The sequence below is a fragment of the Panthera tigris genome, chromosome B1 (assembly GCF_018350195.1).
Source record: "Panthera tigris isolate Pti1 chromosome B1, P.tigris_Pti1_mat1.1, whole genome shotgun sequence".
NCBI lineage: Eukaryota > Metazoa > Chordata > Mammalia > Carnivora > Felidae > Panthera > Panthera tigris.
The window spans coordinates 152,135,530-152,161,898 of record NC_056663.1 but is presented as its reverse complement, the minus strand read 5'-3'; the positions used below and the strand labels follow the sequence as shown (position 1 = coordinate 152,161,898).

General features: G+C 34.6%; 1 protein-coding gene across 1 annotated transcript in view; it reads right to left on the bottom strand.

Moving 5' to 3' along the window:
• Positions 1–26,369, bottom strand: part of TECRL (trans-2,3-enoyl-CoA reductase like) — a 101,738-nt gene that overhangs the window by 57,398 nt on the left and 17,971 nt on the right. The window contains exon 2 of the mRNA XM_007086898.2: positions 17,599–17,650. Coding sequence (XP_007086960.1) covers positions 17,599–17,650 — 52 coding nt within the window. The remainder of the gene's footprint in view (positions 1–17,598; positions 17,651–26,369) is intronic.

Here is a 26,369-nt window from a genome sequence, read left to right as displayed (position 1 = left end):
CACGCTTTGGGAATATCAGCATGTCATGAAAGATGAATCAAAATAGCCCTGACATTGCATAGCAATACACAGGTTTAAACGTTGTGCCATAATGAGAGACTAAACAGTTTACAGACAGGATCATACCTCATGCACTTTAGGAATTGTATTAGTCATGACAGTTGTATTACATGAACCTTGACTGGCAAAATGGCCATCCGTTCCTAACGCTTTGATCTAAGATTGTGCAAACAGTAATACATCACATAGGTAAATTGAATTTTCAACATTTATGTGAGTTTCTGATGATATTAAGTATATAGCAATGTAAATTTGACGAGTATTTTAAAGTAGTTACAATAAGAAGAGGTCTATTTTCAACACCTGGGACATTGATATGTGCCAGTGGCTTACACTATGATTTGAATTGAAACCACAAAGAAAATATGGGCTTAAGTAAAAAAAAAAAAAAAAAAGAAAAATTGAGAGGTACATATAGCGAGGGCAGTTAGAGAAAACAAAATTATATTATTCTATATATCATTAGCTGAATTTCATAATAGAAAACATTAACGAGGTATCATTAAAAACCATGTTTTGAACAATATATTACTACACGTTGTGATTTATAGTACCTATATACACTATAATAGAATAGACTTGAGATATTTCTTTTCAGAATATTTTTATCTCAAAATGTTTGCAGCCCTTAATATATTGGTAGATGATACATTCTTTAGTTTCTTTTTTTTTTAATCTCAATTTGCCACTTTAACAGGAAATGAATCATCAATTTCTCTAAAATTTCAAAATTAGGGAAGCAATCTTCTTTCAGAATTACTTTTGTTTTTTTAAAGATTTGACATTTCTCTCCGTTAACATACAAAGTTGTTAAACTATTTTGAAATATACTAAAAGGAAAGAACGTTAGGTATATCCTGTCAACTACTTTTAAGAATCCAGAGAGCATGTGTGGACACACAAAGTAACATTTACTAACATTAATGTAAAATAAAATTTTAATTATTTTTAACTAATGAATTCAACATTAATCAATTCTGGGAAGTCATTCAATTTGTGTATGTATGTGTATATGTTTGTGTGCATACACATAGTGTTTTAGTATGCCAAAAAACCATACTAGACAATGGCTACACTATGAATATTATCTTTAGTAGTATAGCATAGTACCTGATCATTTAACTTTATTAATGAGTATTTGTTGAATTAAGTTGAATGAAATAATTTTTGGTACTCAAGTAGTAAAAATTTTTTTTTCTTAAAGCTAAAAGTGAAAATACAAAAAAATTTAAACTATTATTTTGTGAGGTAATCATGTGGAAACTTATAAACATTTTCTGTGAAACAACTTTTTTTTTTAATTACCAAGTGTTATTTGGCTTCAAATTATACAATTCTTTCTTTACTGAAGGAAAATTAACAATATGTGGGATAAAATTGTCAAATGATGTATACAGTATGGTAAATAAAGGAGAGATATTTTGAAAATCCTGTTAAATTTTAAATGGGTTAAATATATTTCATAAAAATTTATTCTTTTCCTGAAATATTTTGTATGAGGTTCATCAAGAATGCAGTTACCTGAAAGACGTTTTTTGTCCATATAACCTATTTTTTGTGTGCCATTTGGCAAATTTGTTAGAAGTTCTTCAGTGACCAGAACATCAATGTTAACTTATTAATTTATTAACTTATCTCAATCTTGAAATCTACATGTAATATTAAAACAATGGTGTAATGCCCGAGGTCGCGAACCCCCCGCAAGAGACCACCAGAGTCGTAAGTCAAAGCCAAGCGGCAAGGGTCATTTATTGCAGGTTCGAACCTGAACCTCTGCGCACTCGTCGCCAGTGACGCTGAGAGGCCCCGATCAGGGTTGGTACGGCGTTTTTATAGACAGAGACAAATAGCACAGGGGAGGTTTCAAATTATGAGGGGCCTGATTAGTTGGTTTTAAAGTAAGGACATTTGTTGTTCTCTGATTGGGCATCCTTTGTCTGTCCTTTGGCGGGAAGGCTTTGTCCGTTACTTGTGGCAGCAGGAAAAGGGGGAAGGGGGAAGGGGGTAGGGGAGGAATGTGTTAAGCAAGCAGGTTTACAGAAGCGAGAAATGCTGGTTAGTTTATGTACAATCACTTATTCTATTACATATCAGACTACATTCAGGAAAGGTTTCACAATGCTCGTAGCAAACAGCAAGCAAAACAGACTTCTCAGCAATTGTATTTCTTATCAAAGATCCATAATAAGCAGAAAAGAGAACTTAGCTTTAAACTAAGGCAGGGCTGTCATTTGGATTTAAAGCTGTTCTTTTCAATGGTGGTATTACTCCCCCTGGCCAAGGGTCTTACTGGACTTTGGTGATTAGATTTCTAGAAGTGAAATAGCCACTTAATTCCCATAGCTTCCCCAAAATGCAACATTGACTGTTACCCGACTGAATAATCTGCCAGATCACTCCATTTGTTCATTTAAATTATTGATAAAGCTAATAATTTCTGTTGCTGAAGAAACTATTAGAAAAAGAACGTTAGCTACTTATAGAGGTATGAGTGGAGAGCTTTTTTAAGATAAAAATTCTGCCACTTCTTCCCTTGGTTACATTTATCATTTTTCTAGCTTCTTTCATTGAGAGATCAGGGAATTCTACAGCCTTGTCCAGGAGGCTCCTTCAGATTGCCTAGAGAATACTCATTATTCTATATGATGTGTCATAAATCCTTCTACTGTGTTATCTTTGTTTTGAGTTATTCTCCTTGAACCTTTCAAAGTTTAGCATTGTTTATATCTCCCTGGCCTTTCGGCAAAGAATTATATGCATTTCAACTGTCACAAATAAATCCCTTCATGTGGCTGAAACTACAATTGGTCTGCTAATTCCATTGTTCTTTCTCATGCTTCTTCCCCTGCCCCACCTTCCCCAGGCTCTGAACTGCAGAGACAAGTAGATTATAAACATCATTGAAACTTGGTATTGTCAACTAATAGATAACACATAGATAAAATGACTTGATTTTTCTTTCAGAAACTTCTTTTAGATCTAATTCTTAGATCATTGATCTAATTCTTAGATCAATCTCACAGGAGAAAATTCCATTAGCAATTACAAACCATATTTGCATTCATTCTTCTTACTCATATTAATCATTGTTTTTAATTCATAGTTGATCTTATGGTGTCATGTAACATTACCCAGAGATTTCAGTTTTTATAGCCAATTGTGAACTATACTTAGACTTATAGCAATATTATTCATTACATAATTTGTAAAACAAACTCTTGAATTTGTTCCTTTTTGCAAATGAGGACTAACCATAGTATTTCTGAAGTAAAATAAAGTATTATTTGAATTTCTGCCTAAAAAATAATTAAAAACATGATTCAGTAAAAAAGAGGCAATGGATGGGGTTAGTGGTTCGAATACAGGTTACAGAGCCCTATTTTCTGAGTTTGAATTCCAGCTCTGCCACTTATTAGCTATGTGACCACAGGCAAGTTATCTAATCTTTTAAAAAGACTTATCTGTAAAATGAAAATCAGAATACTATAAGATGATCATAAAATTGCTGTGATATTTTTAAATATTTGCTGCACAGGAATATCTTAGGATATTCATAACAAAGAATGACTATTTCATAAAAGTTAACTATATTTATTTTTCTTATTATGAATGTTAATGCAAGGTAACTACAGTAGGACATCCAAAGATATTATAAAGCACAATATTTGATAGCAACAGCTCTGTGACATCAGCTATAATAATTTCAACTTAAAAAATGAGAGTATAGATCTCGGTTCCGGAAGATGGCGGCGTAGGAGGATGCGGGGCTCACAGCGCGTCCTGCCGATCACTTAGATTCCACCTACACCTGCCTAAAGAACCCAGAAAACCGCCAGAAGACTAGCAGAAGGGAGTCTCCGGAGTCAAGCGCAGACCAGAGGCCCACGGAAGAGGGTAGGAAGGGCGGCGAGGCGGTGCGCGCTCCACGGACTGGCGGGAGGGAGCCGGGGCGGAGGGGCGGCTCGCCGGCCAAGCAGAGCCCCCGAGTCGGGCTGGCAAAAGCGGAGGGGCCGGACAGACTGTGTTCCCACAGCAAGCGCGACTTAGCGTCTGGGAGGTCATAAGTTAACAGCTCTGCGCGGAAAGCGGGAAGGCTGGAGGACAAAGGGAGGGAGAGCTGCTGAGCCCCCGGACGGCAGAGCTCAGCTTGGCGGGGAACAAAGGCGCCAGCGCCATCTCCCCCACCCATCCCCCAGCCAAAATCCCAAAGGGAACCAGTTCCTGCCAGGGAACTTCCTCACTCTGCGCAAACACCCAACTCTGTGCTTCTGCAGAGCCAAACCTCTGGCAGCGGATCTGACTCCCTCCCGCTGCCACAGGGCCCCTCCTGAAGTGGATCACCTAAGGAGAAGCGAGCTAAGCCTGCCCCTCCAGCCCCCGTGCACCTTGCCTACCCACCCCAGCTAATACGCCAGATCCCCAACAACACAAGCCTGGCAGTGTGCAAGTAGCCCAGACGGGACACGCCACCCCACAGTGAATCCTGCCCCTAGGAGAGGGGAAGAGAAGGCACACACCAGTCTGACTGTGGCCCCAGCAGTGGGCTGGGGGCAGACATCGGGTCGGACTGCGGCCCCGCCCACTAACTCCAGTTATACACCACAGCACAGGGGAAGTGCACTGCAGGTCCTCACCACGCCAGGGACTCTCCACAATGACCAAACGGAAGAATTCCCCTCAGAAGAATCTCCAGGAAATAACAACAGCTAATGAACTGATCAAAAAGGATTTAAATAATATAACAGAAAGTGAATTTAGAATAATAGTCATAAAATTAATCGCTGGGCTTGAAAACAGTATACAGGACAGCAGAGAATCTCTTGCCACAAAGATCGAGGGACTAAGGAACAGTCACGAGGAGTTGAAAAACGCTTTAAACGAATTGCAAAACAAAATGGAATCCACGATGGCTCAGCTTGAAGAAGCAGAGGAGAGAATAGGTGAACTAGAAGATAAAGTTATGGAGAAAGAGGAAGCTGAAAGAAAGAGAGATAAAAAAAATCCAGGAGTATGAGGGGAAAATTAGAGAACTAAGTGATACACTAAAAAAAAATAATATACGCATAATTGGTATCCCAGAGGAGGAAGAGAGAGGGAAGGGTGCTGAAGGGGTACTTGAACAAATTATAGCTGAGAACTTCCCTGAACTGGGGAAGGAAAAAGGCATTGAAATCCAAGAGGCACAGAGAACTCCCTTCAGACGTAACTTGAATCGATCTTCTGCACGACATATCATAGTGAAACTGGCAAAATACAAGGATAAAGAGAAAATTCTGAAAGCAGCAAGGGATAAACGTGCCCTCACATATAAAGGGAGACCTATAAGACTCGTGACTGATCTCTCCTTTGAAACTTGGCAGGCCAGAAAGGCTTGGCACGATATCTACAGTGTGCTAAACAGAAAAAATATGCAGCCGAGAATCCTTTATCCAGCAAGTCTGTCATTTAGAATAGAAGGAGAGATAAAGGTCTTCCCAAACAAACAAAAACTGAAGGAATTTGTCACCACGAAACCAGCCCTACAAGAGATCCTAAGGGGGATCCTGTGAGACAAAGTACCAGAGACATCACTACAAGCATAAAACATACAGACATCACAATGACTCTAAACCCATATCTTTCTATAATAACACTGAATGTAAATGGATTAAATGCGCCAACTAAAAGACATAGGGTATCAGAATGGATAAAAAAACAAGACCCATCTATTTGCTGTCTACAAGAGACTCATTTTAGATCTGAGGACACCTTTAGATTGAGAGTGAGGGGATGGAGAACTATTTATCATGCTCCTGGAAGCCAAAAGAAAGCTGGAGTAGCCATACTTATATCAGACAAACTAGACTTTACATTAAAGGCTGTAACAAGAGATGAAGAAGGGCATTATATAATAATCACAGGGTCTATCCACCAGGAAGAGCTAACTATTATAAATGTCTATGCGCCAAATACCCGAGCCCCCAGATATATAAAACAATTACTCATAAACATAAGCAACCTTATTGATAAGAATGTGGTCATTGCAGGGGACTTTAACACCCCACTTACAGAAATGGATAGATCATCTAGACACACAGTCAATAAAGAAACAAGGGCCCTGAATGATACATTGGATCAGATGGACTTGACAGATATATTTAGAACTCTGCATCCCAAAGCAACAGAATATACTTTCTTCTCGAGTGCACATGGAACATTCTCCAAGATAGATCATATACTGGGTCACAAAACAGCCCTTCATAAGTTTATAAGAATTGAAATTATACCATGCATACTTTCAGACCACAATGCTATGAAGCTTGAAATCAACCACAGGAAAAAGTCTGGAAAACCTCCAAAAGCATGGAGGTTAAAGAACACCCTACTAACGAATGAGTGGGTCAACCAGGCAATTAGAGAAGAAATTAAAATATACATGGAAACAAACGAAAATGAAAATACAACAATCCAAACGCTTTGGGATGCAGCGAAGGCAGTCCTGAGAGGAAAATACATTGCAATCCAGGCCTATCTCAAGAAACAAGAAAAATCCCAAATACAAAATCTAACAGCACACCTAAAGGAAATAGAAGCAGAACAGCAAAGGCAGCCTAAACCCAGCAGAAGAAGAGAAATCATAAAGATCAGAGCAGAAATAAACAATATAGAATCTAAAAAAACTGTAGAGCAGATCAACGAAACCAAGAGTTGGTTTTTTGAAAAAATAAACAAAATTGACAAACCTCTAGCCAGGCTTCTCAAAAAGAAAAGGGAGATGACCCAAATAGATAAAATCATGAATGAAAATGGAATGATTACAACCAATCCCTCAGAGATACAAACAATTATCAGGGAATACTGTGAAAAATTATATGCCAGCAAATTGGACAATCTGGAAGAAATGGACAAATTTCTAAACACCCACACTCTTCCAAAACTCAATCAGGAGGAAATAGAAAGCTTGAACAGACCCATAACCAGCGAAGAAATTGAATCGGTTATCAAAAATCTCCCAACAAATAAGAGTCCAGGACCAGATGGCTTCCCAGGGGAGTTCTACCAGACATTTATAGCAGAGATAATACCTATCCTTCTCAAGCTATTCCAAGAAATAGAAAGGGAAGGAAAACTTCCAGACTCATTCTATGAAGCCAGTATTACTTTGATTCCTAAACCAGACAGAGACCCAGTAAAAAAAGAGAACTACAGGCCAATATCCCTGATGAATATGGATGCAAAAATTCTTAATAAGATACTAGCAAATCGAATTCAACAGCATATAAAAAGAATTATTCACCATGATCAAGTGGGATTCATTCCTGGGATGCAGGGCTGGTTCAACATTCGCAAATCGATCAACGTGATACATCACATTAACAAAAAAAAAGAGAAGAACCATATGATCCTGTCAATCGATGCAGAAAAGGCCTTTGACAAAATCCAGCACCCTTTCTTAATAAAAACCCTTGAGAAAGTCGGGATAGAAGGAACATACTTAAAGATCATAAAGGCCATTTATGAAAAGCCCACAGCTAACATCATCCTCAACGGGGAAAAACTGAGAGCTTTTTCCCTGAGATCAGGAACACGACAGGGATGCCCACTGTCACCGCTGCTGTTTAATATAGTGCTGGAAGTTCTAGCATCAGCAATCAGACAACAAAAGGAAATCAAAGGCATCAAAATTGGCAAAGATGAAGTCAAGCTTTCGCTTTTTGCAGATGACATGATATTATACATGGAAAATCCGATAGACTCCACCAAAAGTCTGCTAGAACTGATACATGAATTCAGCAAAGTTGCAGGATACAAAATCAATGTGCAGAAATCAGTTGCATTCTTATACACTAACAATGAAGCAACAGAAAGACAAATGAAGAAACTGATCCCATTCACAATTGCACCAAGAAGCATAAAATACCTAGGAATAAATCTAACCAAAGATGTAAAAGATCTGTATGCTGAAAACTATAGAAAGCTTATGCAGGTAATTGAAGAAGATATAAAGAAATGGAAAGACATTCCATGCTCATGGATTGGAAGAATAAATATTGTCAAAATGTCAATACTACCCAAAGCTATCTACACATTCAATGCAATCCCAATCAAAATTGCACCAGCATTCTTCTCGAAACTAGAACAAGCAATCCTAAAATTCATATGGAACCACAAAAGGCCCCGAATAGACAAAGTAATTTTGAAGAAGAAGACCAAAGCAGGAGGCATCACAATCCCAGACTTTAGCCTCTACTACAAAGCTGTCATCATCAAGACAGCATGGTATTGGCATAAAAACAGACACATAGACCAATGGAATAGAATAGAAACCCCAGAACTAGACCCACAAACGTATGGCCAACTCATCTTTGACAAAGCAGGAAAGAACATCCAATGGAAAAAAGACAGTCTCTTTAACAAATGGTGCTGGGAGAACTGGACAGCAACATGCAGAAGGTTGAAACTAGACCACTTTCTCACACCATTCACAAAAATAAACTCAAAATGGATAAAGGACCTGAATGTGAGACAGGAAACCATCAAAACCTTAGAGGAGAAAGCAGGAAAAGACCTCTCTGACCTCAGCCGTAGCAATCTCTTACTCGGCACATCCCCAAAGGCAAGGGAATTAAAAGCAAAAGTGAATTACTGGGACCTTATGAAGATAAAAAGCTTCTGCACAGCAAAGGAAACAACCAACAAAACTAAAAGGCAACCAACGGAATGGGAAAAGATATTTGCAAATGACACATTGGACAAAGGGCTAGTATCCAAAATCTATAAAGAGCTCACCAAACTCCACACCCGAAAAACAAATAACCCAGTGAAGAAATGGGCAGAAAACATGAATAGACACTTCTCTAAAGAAGACATCCGGATGGCCAACAGGCACATGAAAAGATGTTCAACGTCGCTCCTTATCAGGGAAATACAAATCAAAACCACACTCAGATACCACCTCACGCCAGTCAGAGTGGCCAAAATGAAGAAATCAGGAGACTATAGATGCTGGAGAGGATGTGGAGAAACAGGAACCCTCTTGCACTGTTGGTGGGAATGCAAATTGGTGCAGCCGCTCTGGAAAACAGTATGGAGGTTCCTCAGAAAATTAAAAATAGACCTACCCTATGACCCAGCAATAGCACTGCTAGGAATTTATCCAAGGGATACAGGAGTACTGATGCATAGGGGCACCTGTACCCCAATGTTTATAGCGGCACTCTCAACAATAGCCAAATTATGGAAAGAGCCTAAATGTCCATCAACTGATGAATGGATAAAGAAATTGTGGTTTATATACACAATGGAATACTACGTGGCAATGAGAAAAAATGAAATATGGCCTTTTGTAGCAACATGGATGGAACTGGAGAGTGTGATGCTAAGTGAAATAAGCCATACAGAGAAAGACAGATACCATATGGTTTCACTCTTATGTGGATCCTGAGAAACATAACAGAAACCCATGGGGGAGGGGAAGGAAAAAAAAAAAAAAAGAGGTTAGAGTGGGAGAGAGCCAAAGCATTAGAGACTGTTAAAAACTGAGAACAAACTGAGGGTTGATGGGGGGTGGGAGGGAGGGCAGGGTGGGAGGGAGGGCAGGGTGGGTGATGGGTATTGAGGAGGGCACCTTTTGGGATGAGCACTGGGTGTTGTATGGAAACCAATTTGACAGTAAATTTCATATATTAAAAAATAAAAAAAAAAATAAGAGATTAAGGAGAAATCATTAAATGAAACCTGAGATTTAAAAAAAAAATAAAAAATAAATAAAAAATAAAAGATTATCTCTATATAATTTAAATTAGATTTAAATTTAACAATGATGTTAGAGTTTCTCCATTTTAATTAAAATTATTGATCTAGTCTCTTTATATTTCAATGATATTAACTGCACAAGGGAAATATCTATTTTCTTTTTCTTGCATATAACGGTAATAGTAAAAATTCAATATAATATTTCCAGTTTATGCTCTTTCTAAAATTCAGTTAATATGAACCTTTATATGAGGAAACCATTTAATAGAATTGGCTATATTTATATCGCCATCAGCTGTATTGTTTGGTTTCAAAATATTCCTTATGTCTCAGTTCTCAGGAAACAGAAAAACCTATAAAAGAAAATGTAATAAAGGCATAGTTTTCAAGGCACACAGTTCTTAGAGAACTATCAAATGCTCTAGTTTGGGTGCTAAATAGTATTAGAATAGTTTGTTTTTTTTTCCGCTTGATTCCATTTGTTTGAATTTGCATATAATTCTATTTCCTGGTAAATTAAGGAATACAGAACGAACTTGACATACAAAAGGAAACTATTGTGGCTTGGGAAGATTTCAAACACGTTAAAATTGTCTTTTCTTCAAGTTATTCTTTTTTTCCAGTAGCTTAATCATTATTCTATTTTTTAGATTATCTGAATTTTATGAATTAAAAACGATTTGTGAGAAATTTAATAAATTAAATTATACCTTTTTAAAAAAGAAAAAAAATGAGAGTATAAAAATCAAGGATTCTCATATGGAACAAAAAGTCATTTATGTCTTGATAATTTAGCAAATATTTAAAAAAAAATTTTTTTAACGTTTATTTCTTTTTGAGACAGAGAGACAGAGCATGAACAGGGGAGGGTCAGAGAGAGAGGGAGACACAGAATCTGAAACAGGCTCCAGGCTCTGAGCTGTCACCACAGAACCTGACGCGGGGCTCGAACTCACGGACCGTGAGATCATGACCTGAGCCGAAGTCGGACGCTCAACTGACCAAGCCACCCAGGCGCCCCTAGCGAATTTTTTAAAGATAGAAAGATTATTCCAAGTAATATAAAGAGATATGAGCAAGCATGGGGTAAAGAATAGGGATTCTCTGCCTAAGAGAAAATTTAAACTTAATGAACAATTTTTTTAAAGGGATTCAAATGTCCAAAGAACAACGATAAATGGTGCTATAATCATTGACAGAAAATATGAAATTTAACAAAGTGACATTCATTTGAAGGAGAAATAGAGGTTTTAAGTATCAAGGGGCAGTTATAGAGGCTCTGTGCCAAAAACTGGAAGGAAAACCAAATATATATTTCTTATTATAAAACAAAATATCACACATCCTAATTTATTTTGATAATTTCAAAAGAAACCTGATCTAGAAACACTAAAAAAGTATTTACTACTTGAAATTTTTTTAAAAAATAGAAAAGTATTAAAACTTTAGTCTCACATAAGAATCCAAAATATTTATGATGAATTATCTAGAAAGAAACTATTCATCAAGTATTTGTACACATGCTCACATGAATCAAAATTTTACATGGTTACTCTTGTCAATTGTGTACAAACTTTGATATAAGCTTTGAAAATACAAGTTATGATGTAACGTTAAAAACATTTTGGGAAAGTTATGTGATTTGTTACTGCATAAAGATTGGATCTCATTCAATATTCTTCAAATATTCACTGAATTTTATATCTCACCCAACGTTAAAACTGGTGTCTGAAAGGGCGGGCTTACGCTGCCAACTCCATCTTGTTCTGTGTCCTTCACCTTGACCACGCCTCCTCCCCTTGAGTAACCGTCTACTCACCTGCCTAACGGGACTCAGACCCTTCCCCAGCCAATCGGCTGAAGCCACAACCATTACCTCACCAACTGCCCCTAGACCCCAATAAAACCTTTGTCCTTTTGAAACTTGCTCTCTCTCCCAGGTATCTCACCGCTATGTTGGTGCAGGTAGGGGATTGAGCTGGAGCTAGCTCGAATAAAGGCTCTTTTGCTTTTACATCGGACTCGGCTCCCTGGTGGTATTTGGGGATCATGAATTCTGGGCATAACAGTGTCAACACAAAATGAAGGAACTTTTTATAGTCTCTAAACATAAGAAAGAGAGCTTTATTTGCCCTAAGTTAGAATAGTGGTCTGGGAAACGTGCTCTTCACAGGGAAGAAAGTGTTCTGGAAAAGGAAGAATTTTTATAAAGTTACATACTTTTTAGCAAAAGCTCAAAAGCTTTTAAATTAGCATATAGGCAGGAATCACAAGTGTTAACATCAAGGAATGCAGGGAGTAAGAGCACTGATTGTTATCCTAAGGACAAGATGGTTTTCCTTTAGGCTACTTATTTACAAAGCAAGTAGACAATGGATGCTTGATGGGCCATAAATCAGGCTTTTTGTTTAAACAAAGTTTATATACAGTCATATTGACTTTTAAAGAAATCTAAAATGGCTTCCCTTGTATATCAGATTTTTAGAGATAGCTTTTATCTCATCCATCTTAATTGTAATTATGGTATTTACCTCCACCAAACAATCATAGAAGTCATCATTCACAATAAGTGGTTGATGATTAGTTTCTTTTTAGAGATTATGGATGATGTTGTAATAGCTTTCAGAGCACCTTATCTTGTGGTTGCAAATCACCCTTAACTACAAAAAGTTTTTAAAAATTTGAAAAAAAAGATTTTTTTTTTTTCTTTAAAAAAAAGCTGTTTAGATGAAATTCTACCTTTATACAACTTTGTACGGCAATGGTATTTTCTAATTTCTGGTTTAGATTCCTTGGCTTCCTTCCTAAGATAAGTAATGATACAGTTCCAAAAGAATGTATTCACTAGACCTTTACTTTGACAAATCTTTAAATTATTTTTATTAATATATCTCCTGCTTTGTCCATGCTAACTATTGCATACATCTCACTTCTGTGGAGGTCTAGACTACAGGAACTTAAATAATTTTGAGTATTATAAAGCATAACAAAATAACTTATAACATTCAGGCAGAATTTTTCCACTGGAATTTACTTGTCATTCTGGCAAATACTTTGTCAATTGATTAGATCTACAATATGGATTACATCATTACAGATTTACATTAGTATACACACAGTTGGCTGTGGCTTTTTGTAAGTTCTATTATTTTTTAGAACATAAAATATTAAAAATTATTCTAATAAAGTCATATTATACCCCAAGAGAATATTAAATTTAACTTAAAGAAATCATGGAATAGTTGTTGAATTGAGTAACACGAAATAAGGTAAAGCTACTCAGATTATGTAACAGAGTTTTGTTTTGTTTTTAACATGGATGGTTTTTTAATCCTTTGAAATCTTAGAAAATATTCACATAGTTTTAGTCAGAGTGTCACCTGGACCTTGAATGATTCTTAATTTTTCAGCCCAGCTTTAACAACGAGGTTTAATTCTTCTACACAATCTTTGTGAGAATATGAGAGTAAGTGAAGCACAACATATAGCATGATGATATTTGAGACTCTATAGGAGAGGCTTCAAGATACAATCAAGAAAAATAATTACAAATGTGAGTAAAGAAATGTATGGAGGTAAAGAAAGACTAGTGGAGTATTGCAGCTGAGGCATTTCATGAATTTTTGTGCATTAAGAAATAGATAACTGTGTGTGTGCATATATATAATTGAAAGTTTTATCAGAATCACTTTTTCATGAAACCATTCCTCTTTTCCTCTTACCTTGCTGCTAATATTTTCATTGTAATTTTCTCCCTATTCAATATTTCTTTCACTAGTCTGAGGGCTATACTGTCTCCAGGGTAATCTAAAACATGACTCTTATAATACAGCAGAACTAAGAAATTAGAAACCCTGGGAGAGGAAAAGATAGTCATATACAGGACAAAAAAATCACAGTAAAGAAAATTTTAAAATAGAACTAAGAAAAATGTAAAGCTGACACAAAGTCTGAGAAATAATAGGGAGACTAGAAATCAAGATCAGTCAAAACACCGAAGAGAACACAGAATAGAGATAAAAGACATATAAGGAGAACTCTCCCCTCAGGAAACCCAGTTCCTCTGATGAGTTTGGTTTTTTCTTTACAAGATTAGCAATTCCTATTATAACTGCAGGGCGTAAAAATAAACACCATCAGAAGTGTTGTAATAAAATATTTATTCGGTGTCAGAAAGTAAAGAAGTAAGTTTGAAAAAAAATCTAACAATTGTAGTTATAAATATATATATATATACATATATACATACATACATATATATATATATATATATATATGATTGTTATGATTGGAATATATTTATGAAAATAAGGTATTTAATGTTATTGGGTTTTAAATATGCTAAATAAGGGTGCCTGAGTGGTTCAGTTGGCTAAGCATCCATCTTCGGCTCAGGTCATGATTTCACAGTTTATGGATTCAAGCCCCACATCAGGCTCTGTGCTGACAGCTCAGAGCCTGGAGCCTGCTTCAGATTCTGTGTCTCCTTCTCTCTGCCCGCCCCCCCCCCGGCCCCCACTCACACTGTCTCTGTCTGTGAAAATAAATAAACGTTAAAAAAATTTAATATGTTAAACATAAAATATTAAGGCAATCAACACATAACTTTGTTTTGTTTCATTTTTAGCATTGTAAAATTGTTAGTGTTAGCAACACTTTTTTGCTTGCTTTTTATTATTTGGTAAATATATTAAACATAATGTTCAATTTAATTGACTAACAGATAATTCTCTGTAATGTAATTAGCAAAAATTGTGTTTTTGTGCTTTGTAAAACTTGAAGACCAATACTTTTTTTGAAATAGAGTATAATGAATGCAAATTGCTTGAATATTATATTTCTTTTTTTTATTGCAGTATGATTGACACATAATATTATATAAGCTTTAGGTATACAACATAGTGACTCAATACTTACATGTATTATGAAATAATCATCACAATATATAAAGTTACCACCTTTCACCATACAATGTTTTTACAATATTATTGACTATTATCTGTGCTGTATACCACATCCCCATGTCTTATTTATTTCATAAATACAAGATTGTACCTCTTAATCTCTTTCACCTGTTTTGTTCATCCCTCTGGCAACCATCAGTTTGTTTTCTGTATTTGAGTCTCCTGTTTTGGTGTGTTTGTTCATTTGTTTTGGTTTTTAGATTTTAAAGTGAATCATATGCTGAAATCATATGGTATTTGTCTTTGTCTGACTTATCTCACTTAGCTTAATACTCTTTTAGGTCTACCCAGAGATAAACAGACCATTGTTACAAATAGATATTCTTTTTTAATAGCTGAGGAATATTCCTGTGTGTGTGTGTGTGTGTGTGTGTGTGTGTGTGTGTGTGTGAGTGTGTGTGAGTCTGTATGTGAGTAGCATATCTTTTCTATCCATCATCTACTTATGGATACTTAGGTGGACACTTATGCTCTCATATCTTGGCTATTATAAATAATGCTGTGTAAACATAGGGGTGCATTTATCTTTTTGAATTAGCACTTTTATTTAGATAATACAGATAAGTGGAATTATTGGATCATAGAGTATTTCTATTTTTTCTATTTTTAATTTTTCACAGAACCTCTGTATTATTTTTCACAGTTGTTACACCAGTTTACATTCCCACCAACAGGGCATGAGGGTTCCCTTTACCCTAAATCCTCACCAACACTTTTTATTTCTTGTCTTTTTGATAATAGCCATTCTCAGAGATATGAGGTGATGACATTGTGGTTGTAATTTACATTGCCTTCATAATTAGTGACATTGAGCATTTTTTTCATGTTGGCTACATATAATAAATGCAAAATTACTGAATATTATTTTTCTTTAAGTGATGGGCTACTTTTGATATTAACAGTAATTTTTAAAAAGTGAAAAAATTCACAGTTTACATAAAGTTGTTAAAGATTAGAAGTATGCCTAAGAAAACGAGTAAAATAATAGTCATCAAGAAATCCTCAAGTCTTGATATAGCTATTAAAACTAATCACATTATTGTCATATTTTTTAATTATCCAGTTCGGATACTGGACATTTCTAAGATTTTTCATGAACTACTTAACTTCACTTATTACTAAAAGTAGGCTCTGGACCACATAAGTACAGAATTTCTGGTTCAAAAATTTTAACATTTCTTGTAACTGTTATGTATGTCTATATATATTATAGACTATTATAAAAGGAATCAGAAAATAGTAATCAAGATAACTTCACATGCCTTCTACACATGCATTAGCTTTTGATTCTTTTCTTCATTTCCAGACAATAAGAGAAATCATGTATTTATTATGTTGTTATTATTAACTTAAATACAAGCATTTTTATTGCAACTTTCTACATTATAGTAATAACATCATTTTCAAGTGTCTTTTCACTTACTGCTAGAATCTAAACTTTCTGAAACCATCTTATTAGAGAAGTTTAGTCTAAGTCTTTCCAAAGATGAAAGTTCAATTACTAGTTTGAGATCCATATTTTATGTGAAGACAGGAATAACCCAAACAAATTCATTAATATATAAATAAAGAAATGCTTGTGTAAATAACGGGATAACATGGCTAACATAATGGTAGGTGATAAGGCACAAATTTGGAGTTTGAGAATTTTTTCAATAATTTAGAAGTAGCATAAATATACAGGGGATTTTATCATGCTACAAGTTAGAAAATTAATTCCACGACAAATCTTTGCACTTTGCACTGTTCTCTTTTCCTTACCATAATCCTTTTGTGGCTTATTTCTACATACTCAAATCTTACACATCTTTGTGGTGAATATTAAAACTTACCTTCTTGAAGAATTTTTAATGGGTTAAGCATATTTCAAATAATTCTATTCCATACTGTATATGCTTTCTATTCCTATGAAAAATTCTACCTATTTTACTCTGAGGTATTTTTAAATAGTTTAAAGCATTAAATTGTAAACTTTAAGAATATTTTCAGAAAAGAAATAGTGCTCAACTAAATACAAGACATTGAAAATGTTCACTAGCAAAAACCATACAGTGTAAAATACCAAGGATGAACTCTAATATAAACTACAGACTTTGGGAAATAATGAGGTGTCAGTGTAGGCTCACAGATTGTAACAAATACCCTATTCTGATGTGAAATGTTGATGGGGGAGGCTGTGCATATGTGACACCTGAGGGTATATAAGAACTCTGTATTTTCTGCTTAGTTTTGCTATGTATCTAAAACTGCTTTAAAATTAGAGTATATAAAAAGTGCCTCCTAGTAATTAAAGACACGTTCACTATGTTTAAGTTATGAGTAAACTTTACTGGAAAGGTTTAAAAATAAAACCTGAATTTGAACAAACCTCATATAAATATTTCCAGTAATAATGAAACCTTTAATTAGGTAATTTAGCTATTAATAAAATTAAATAGTATAATTTTAATTTATTGTATAAAGAGTTCCTTTGTGGAATAGATTTGACCAGTATAAACACACCCAGTAAAACTTTTGTTCAGTATTTTGTTTACATATAAATACTTTTTATCAGTTAAGAATTCTCATATATAGGATGTTTTCTGCTTTAATAAATATGTTCAAATATAAAAGAAAAAATAATTTTGTGAAAAACTAAAACTATTGTGGATAAGAGAGTTAGATATGAAAACACAGTATTTATAGTCAAGAAGTATTTACCATATTATTTCTGAATTTCATGTAAAATTATGGTTTCCATACACCCTTTCTATCATAACATTGAACTTATTTTTACAGATAAATTTGAACCAAATTGAGAAAACTGTAACATAAATTCTAGATTATATATAAAACTTACATGCTTTGTGGAATTTTTGTTTAACATCATGAATAGTAGATGTTTGTATCACCTGAAAAGAAAAAGAAAACATATAGAAAGAATTGTAAGAAAAAAGTATCTATTTGTTTGCTATATATTTGAGAAGAAAACATAAAATAATAAAGTGTAAAATGATTATGAAATAACTAGTGTGTTTTGTTTGGCTTTTTAGGCACTGCTGCTTTGACAACCTTGAAATATTGAGTCAATATGCCTTTTCGTAAATTTTTTTTTTGTACATAGCAATAATGGTGGTATTGTATGAGTTTATCCAAGGGTTTGTCTCTAAAATATATTTTTTAATCTTCTCTGCCCATAATATTCAATTTCTGGCTCCCAAACTGATGAGAATCTCAATTAAAATATGAATAAATATACAAGATAGAAGGTAAAAAGGTATATAGCAGAGGGCTTCAGCATATGAAATTGATGTATGTGGGCAAAGAGGGAAATGTTTATTTCAGCATATCATCAGAAAAAAAATCCTATCCAAGCCCCCTCATTAGTTATGTTATTAAAACCCCCAACCAAAATTGCTATAGGTCCATCGAAATTCATGTTAGATATATTATTTGGATTCATCAGAATTGCAAAACTCATGAGGATGAGAGTTCTATTTAAACACCTCAAGCCATCACACTTTTTGACTGTCTGACTTGGTTCACATCAAACTTGCAAACAAATTTCCCTCTGCATCTGGTTCCTTATGAAAAAAACCCAAAACACTTCAAAGTCTACAGCAAAGGACATATTCATGATCATATAAGAAGATATATTTCCTTTCTCAAAACACATATAGGAAACTATGTTAATGATTTATTTTATTGCTGCATTAAAATCTTATAGCTGTTGTGAGAAGTGAAGTGAAAAATAAAAGTGCATGAAGGGTGGCCCATAATAATACCCCAGGCAGTTCTTATTAACATTGTATTATATTTAATACTTAATTAAACATTAAATGTATAACAAGGAATGCATTTATTTTACCATAATCCACTCTGCTTAATACACCTATAACCATGGTATCCTATACTATTCATAGAAATTTTTTTTCTGATTTCTTCTATGTATATGATCCACTAAATAAAAAAGTTCTAAGATTTAATCACTGAATGATGATATTAATCCCCATTTTGGATATGCTATATGTAACAAAAGCCCTTACAGAAGCTGTGTGTAAAATAAAATTTCAAATATTTTATAATACTGCTCTTGCTTGGAAGATAATAGAAAATATTTGTAAACCAGTTTTTAGAGAGGACAATTAATAGACACGTGAATATATCATATTTTAATTTTGATAATTTAACTTTTATATTTGAATTACATTTTATAAAACATGGAGCTTTGTTTTAACATTGTTCATTGTTTTATCTCACAGTTTCCTGGGTTCCTCTGATAAGGATGCCTAAAATCCGCATACTATTTTCTAGAGTAACTAATACTTGTCCACCACACATTTCAAGGGCCGTCTAGTAAGGAAAAACAAATAATTTTCATGATCAATAGCTCCTCAATTAGAGTTTGCTGTTGCTCTGCTATCACTTTATGAAGGCATATGATCTTGTGTTTACAGGCTGATTGTTCCGACAATCACATCCTTGAAAAGAATGACCCGGTGTTATTTTAGTCTGTGTTTCAACATTTAGTGCACCAGAGAGCATACAGTAAAGTTTAAGCCACTTTTGTTGAAATAAAAAATAAAGCTGTGAGTATAAAGTTATATAGAAACAGATTTTTTTTAGTTTATTTATTTATTTTGAGAAAGACAGAGACAGGGTAAGCAGGGGAGGGACAGAGAGAGAGAGAGAGAGGGAGATAGAGAATCCCAAGCGGGCTGTGCTAGCACAAAGCCTGACTCTGGGCTCAAACACAGGAAACTGTGAGATCATGACCTGAGCTGAAACCAAGAGTCAGAGGCTCAACCAATTGAGCCAACCAGGTGTCCCCCAAACAGAAGGTTTTTAATTCGGTATGAAATCTTTCTCAAGTAGATTTCCGTGGAAACTTCTATGCTTTCCTTCAAGTATAATCACTTAAGTAAAAATCTAATTTGATATGTGCATTTTTTTCTCTGAATTTGCAAATTTTCAAGACTAAAATGATATTCTCCTGAAGGAAACCTACATGTGGAAATGGATTTTTTTGCAAGCTTTTAACCAAGTTTGTAATTTACTTTCCAATTTTAAAAATGACATTTGACTTTCACATGTTAGAAAAATGCTGATTTTGAATAAATCTTTGAGAACTGCCCTATATGGAGCAATTTTAGTCAAATACAGAAGAAAAAAAATAATTAACTATTAAATGATCCAGACAGCAATGCTCAATTAGCCACAAGACTGTGTTTGAGCAACTCCTCCAGTCCTTCAGCTGCACTCGGAGCACAAAGAGAAGATAAGATGATAATTAACAGAGCATATAAGACGTTCTGATTACTAAAACTGATGTCTCTGTAGCTCCATCAGGAAGTTTATTCATAATAACTTCTACTTTTTAGCCAGTTTTAATACCTCTTAAAAAGGATGAACTATCATCACAATAATTTATTCCTTTTATAAATCACAATTGATTGTGCAGATGGGACACATAAGTATTCCAACATCTGAAATCCTGAAATTCCCTTCATTAATGTTTCTCTCTCATTAGAGAAAATTAATCTTAAAATGTTAAGTAGACAAGGTAAACGGCGTTTGTTAATTGAATGAAATATTTATTTCTAAATTTCAAGTGATCATGATTGAGTTTTGGGTCATTATCCTTTATCCAACAATTTAAATTGATGGACTTGGAAAAAGCTTTTCACGTTCAAGTGAAATCTAGGATTTGTTTGAATTTGCCCCCTACAAAGATACTGCATTATTTCACACACACAAAAAAACCTATTTTTGTACTATTGCTACTTTTTAGAACTATATTTCAGCTACTTTCTCAGGAACTCCTTGAAATGAACCGATGTCTTCAGAATACTGTTTATCCTGCTTAAAGAATGAAAATTAAGGGAGAAGGAAAAACAACAACCTCTTTGAAATTCATTTGACTGTAATTGCAATGTGCAAACCAAAATTTGTCAGTAAACTTTGTTTAGAAAAGAAATGTGTCCAATGGTAAAGACACAGAAAAACAGAATAAAAGATAAACTGAATCGAAATGAATAGATGCTGAGGCATGAAAATACACACACACGCACACACACACACACACACACACACACACACACACGATATCTAGTGCAGGGTAGCTAAATGGCACGAGCTTTCCATCCCTGGTTTTTGAGACATAAGAAAGAATACTAGCCTGAAGAATCAATTTTTAGATTGGTTAATTGAGGAAAGTGCAAAATATGCCTCTAAGCATTTCCATTAGAAGGTTTTACATTAGTAAATGGAATAGGTACTTGCATATATTGCATATATTTTACTCAGAGTGGACAGGGAGTTTTCAGAGTAAACAAATATTATTTTACTAAAAAGTAATCTTCAGATTGTAACTAAAATACAAATTTTTAATTTAAAACTTTTCAGCTGTATTGAGGTATAATTGACAGATTAAATGGTAAGATAAAATGTACCACGTAATGATTTGATATACTTGTACACTGTTAAAGAATTACCCCCACTGAGATAATTAAGACATGTATCAGCTCACTTTTTTTTGTCTTTACTGAGGACATTTAAGTTCTACTCTCTTAGCTAATTTCAATTACATGATACGGGGTCATCAGCTATAGTCCTCAGGTTATATAAAAGATTCTCTGACTTTATTCATCGTATAACTGAAATTTTGTACCGTTTTACCAATCTGTCCTTATTTCCCCTACCTGTCGCCCCAGCTCCTGGCAAGAGCTTTTCTACTCTCTGTTCTATGAGTTCACTTTTTAAAATTCCATATATAAATAATACCGTACAGTATTTGTCTTTCTCTTTCTGGCTCATTTAACTTAGCATAATGCCCTCCAGCTTTATCCATGTCATTGTAAATCACAAAATTTCTTTTTTTTTTGGTTGGTAGAAAATATTTCATTATATCATATATACATACAGGGTTCAGGGTTCCCTTCACTCCACATCCTGGCCAACTCTTGTTATCTTTTGTGTTTGTGAAGATAGCCATTGTAACAGTTCCAAGGTGATATCTCATTGTGGTTTTAATTTGCATTTGCCTGATAATTAGTGATGATGGGCATCTTTTCATGTGTCTGTCGACAATGTATATGTTTTCTTTGGAAAAAAAAATACCTGTTTTTAACTGCTTTGCCCATTTTTATATCGGGTTATTTGTTCTTTTGCTTTGAGTGGTATGAACTCCTTGTATATTTTGTATATAAACCCCTTGTTGGATATGTGGTTTGCAAATGTTTTCTCCCATTCCATACATTGCCTTTTTATTTTGTTGATGATTTCCCTAAGTTTGATATAGTCCCGCCTTACAGCTTTAAGTGGAAGAGGAAAAAAAATGACAATGACATAGAAAATCTTTATCTTTGTTGTAAGTTTTTCTAATGATAAAAGGACCTTTAATAAAGAACTGACAAAATCAAGAAATGATTTATATTATTTAAATTATCTTTTTAAAAAGATTTACTCATTTTAATTCAAGTTTAATTGAACATACTTTCAAAATAGGTTGCACCACAAATAGTGGTTTAGAACAACACATGCTTATTTTTCACACACACCACAGTATATTACAGACCGGCTGATGGATCCACTATGCACTTTCCTCTCTCTGGGATCTACACTGACAAAGCCGACATCATATGGAACATTGCTTATTTCCAAGGCAGAAGTTAAAAAAAAAAAAAAAGTGGTGAAATTAGATTATGTTCTGAAAGCTTCCCTCAGGAAATAAATGCATGCCTTTCACCTTCATTTCACAGCACAAATAAGTTACTTCGAAGAAGTAGGTAAATTTAATTTTACCTATTTCCTGTGTTGAGAATGAGCCAAAGTTCTTAATAAACAACACTAACATTTACCAGAGTTTACCTTTCTGGTCATCAAATATTTGGTCCTCTGTCCCTTACATTCAAAATACACACACTGTGTCCTCATGTATCTATCTACCCTCTTGATAGATAGGTATAGATATAGAAATGTAGGTATGTTATATATTACAGATTTCAAATAGTGTTGCATATATCTGTATATATAATAGTAGTTGGAAAATACAGGTCCCTTTAGTGTGTGTGGGGGAAAGGGGGTTAGGACTCGAAATATAATTTTAGTTTCCCTTCTTCACATAAGGTCTATACTTTCTATACTTGACCAAGACATTAGTTTTCTGGGCATATGAAAGAAATAAAAATAGTCATATCATGAGATGTTAAATCAATGTAAGATCAACTCTTTTGTTTCTTTTTCATTTTTTTTCTTTTTTTCTTAATTCTAGTTAGTCAATATACAGTGTTATATTAGCTTCAGGTATACAATATAGTGATCTAACACTGTCATAGAATATTAGCTATTTTGTTATGTGAATTATAAAATTACCTCCATCACCAATGTGCCACACTGTGTCTAGTGTCCATAAAATCATGGCTGCAGAGAATAATCAAAATTTCTTTTCCACTGAATATGGCAGGCAGCTTAGCCGCTGTTCCTCACGGTATAAAGTGGCAACTATGACCGGCTGATGGGTCTACTGTGCATTTTCCTCACTCTGGGATATACACTGATGAAGCCAACATCATATGGAACATTGCTTATTTCCAAGGCAGATTCTAACAACATCATTCTCCCCATTACTGTAGAGCTAGTATTTTTTAAAAAATAACTTTTATCAATTTCTTTCAAAAGTAGTCGTGCAGGATATAGGCTTTTAGAGCGTACTTTTCTCACAGGCTTAAATGCAGAAAAGGCAACCATATAATTTATAATCACAATGAAGACAATTTTAAGTGTACACAAAATGTTATCATTAAATCCACCAGGAAACTGGGATAAAAAGTATGATATGGGTAATAGTTGTACCACTTCTCTCCTGGACGTAAAGTGTCCTACTATGGACCTCAAAGAAACTGAATGTTATTGAAACCTAGAATTTAGGTCAATTTCAATTTCCCATTTGTTGTTCTATCCCCTATTACTTTGATATAAATTACCATTTTTCATCACTGAAGTGTGTTTGCCAGCTAGTGCTATATTGTAATTAAATCTTTTATCTCATTTTTGTTTTAAATTCATATGTAATGGAGAAACAACTTTGAAAGCCATTAGGAATAATGCTAGCCGTCATAAGTAACATCAATGAATGCGCAATTAGAGTCCAACACAATTCCAAGACCTTTACCTTTCTTCAATAATTTAAATCACACACCATCTTTATGGCTTTAGATATAATACTATTATTTTCATTTTACATATAAGAAAACTGTGACTCCAAGAGGTTAAGTAATTTGTCTGGGTGACACAGCTAACAAGTGTACGAGAATGGACTTTGAGTGCAAATAGCCCGGTTCAAACCTCATTCTTTACCATGGTACACCACGTAGTGGAGGCAGATAGAAAAGGTGAAGGTAGGGGCTGGAGGAAAATGTAATGAGTATTTGCCATTGTAGGCACTACTTTAAGGTCTATACAGGGAGGCACCGGAACATTGTAAACAATCTTATGAAGTAATGACACTGAGAATTTTTTTTTTTTTTTAGAGAGAGTGTGTGCATATGCATGTAACCAGGGGCAGAGAGAGAGAGAGAGAGAGAGAGAGAGAGAATCTAAAGCAGGTTCCCCATCCCCCCGTGCACTCTTAGTGCAGAGCTGCCTGCATCCCAAGAATTGTGAAGTCATGACCTGAACTGAAATCAAGAGTTGGATAGTCAAACCCCTGAGCCACCCAGGTACCCTGACACAGACTTTCTAAAAAATTAGGAAACTGTGGTCATGAAATATGAATGTCTTTCAAAAGTTATACAACTGATAAATTAACTAATATGGGTTAAAAAAAAACTTGACAAAATGTTCACTATCATGTATTGCAGTTTATAATATTTATTCCAAGCATTAGAGCTTAGATATTTATTATTGTTAATTAAAAACAAGTCAATTATTATCCATTATACAAATACAAATCATATTTGTATTTTATTAACATGAAATACAAAATCCAGTAAAGAAAGAATCCAAGCTAACAACAAATATGATATGGTAAATATGTGTGGAGTTTGCTGTTTCATTTAAAAAAACATTAATTGAGCACCAACTATGTACCAGTAACCTTTGTGTGTGTCAGAGTGAAAAAACTACCTCTCTCTCTTTCTCTTTCTCTAGTTCTGTTTTAAAATAATAGCTAGCATTTACATAGTGTCTTATATGTACTGGGTACTTTTCTAAACAGTTGCTCATTTAAATTCCTAACAACCCGGAGTAAGGTACCGTTATCCCCATTTGACAGAGAGGAGACTGATGCACTCAAATGTTAAGAGATCTGTGTTCTAGGAGCCCCTGGATGGCTCAGTTGGTTAAGCAACCTACTTCAGCTCAGGTCATGATATCATGGCTCATGAGTTCAAACCCAGTGTTGGGCTCGGTCCTGACAGCTCAGAGCCTGGAGCCTGCTTCAAATTCTGTTTTTCCCTCTCTCTCTACCCCTACTCTGCTTGTGCTCTCTCTCTCTCTCAAAAATAAATAAGCCTTAAAAAAATTAAGAAAAAGAGATTTGTGTCCTGTCACACAGCCAATAAGAAGCAAACATTAAATGTATGCAGGGGTTAAATGTACACAGTCTTACACCTGAATATACTTTCTAAAATACTGTGGCATAATGGCACACACTGAACTAATATTTAATTGTAACCAATTTTCAAGAAATGAGACAGACAATTAAGAAATACATATGTAATATATTGAGGGTGATAAGTTCTAAGAAAAAAAACATAAAAGAGGTAAGAGATCAGAATGATGGAAAGAAGAAACATGATTCTGTTAGGGAGGTAAAGTTATGAGCAAAGGCTTAAGCTACAAAGCAAACTATGCAGATAGATTGAAGAAGATTCTTTCAGACAGAGGTAACATCAAAGACACAGACCCTGAGGGATCACTATATCAAGATTATTTGAGAAACAGCAAGTAGGCCAATGTGTTTGGAGCAGAGTGAGTTAGGGACAGCTTGGTTAAAGGCATGACCAGAGAGAGAGATGAGAGTGGGAAGATAATGAATAACCTTTTAGAATATGGAAGAGTAGCTTGGATTTTCTTCTGAGTGATATACGTAGCTGTTGGAGGGTTTTCATCAGAGGAGTGACATGATGTAACTCTTAGAAGAATCGATCTGGTTTCCGTAAATTTAACAGACTCTAGGTGACAAAATGATAATGCAAAAATAAAATGATTTCATCTATAATAACAAATTCCAAATTCAGTATCTGGTGATACTGTGGAACATGTATGGGCTATAATTACAGGTGATACAAATTATACTATATTTACTGTTTTGCTACATATATTGTGTATCATATATTGTGTATCTGTAGATCAGTCTGTATGTTAGAAGCGATGATGATTTGAAGTAGGATGGTAAAGTTCAGAGAGGGGATATATTATGTATAGAATAAAATGATTTTACTGATTACTTGAATGTAGTACAAATGGGGAGAAATTTTAGAGAATTGAAGCAGAATGATAAACTGTGTTAAGGCGAAACTTTCACTGTCAGCTCATTAAATAATTAGCTCCACACATGAATTCTCTACTGATAGAGACACTTCGATCATCTTGCAATCACTTGCTGAGTGTGGTGTCTTCAGTCTCCCA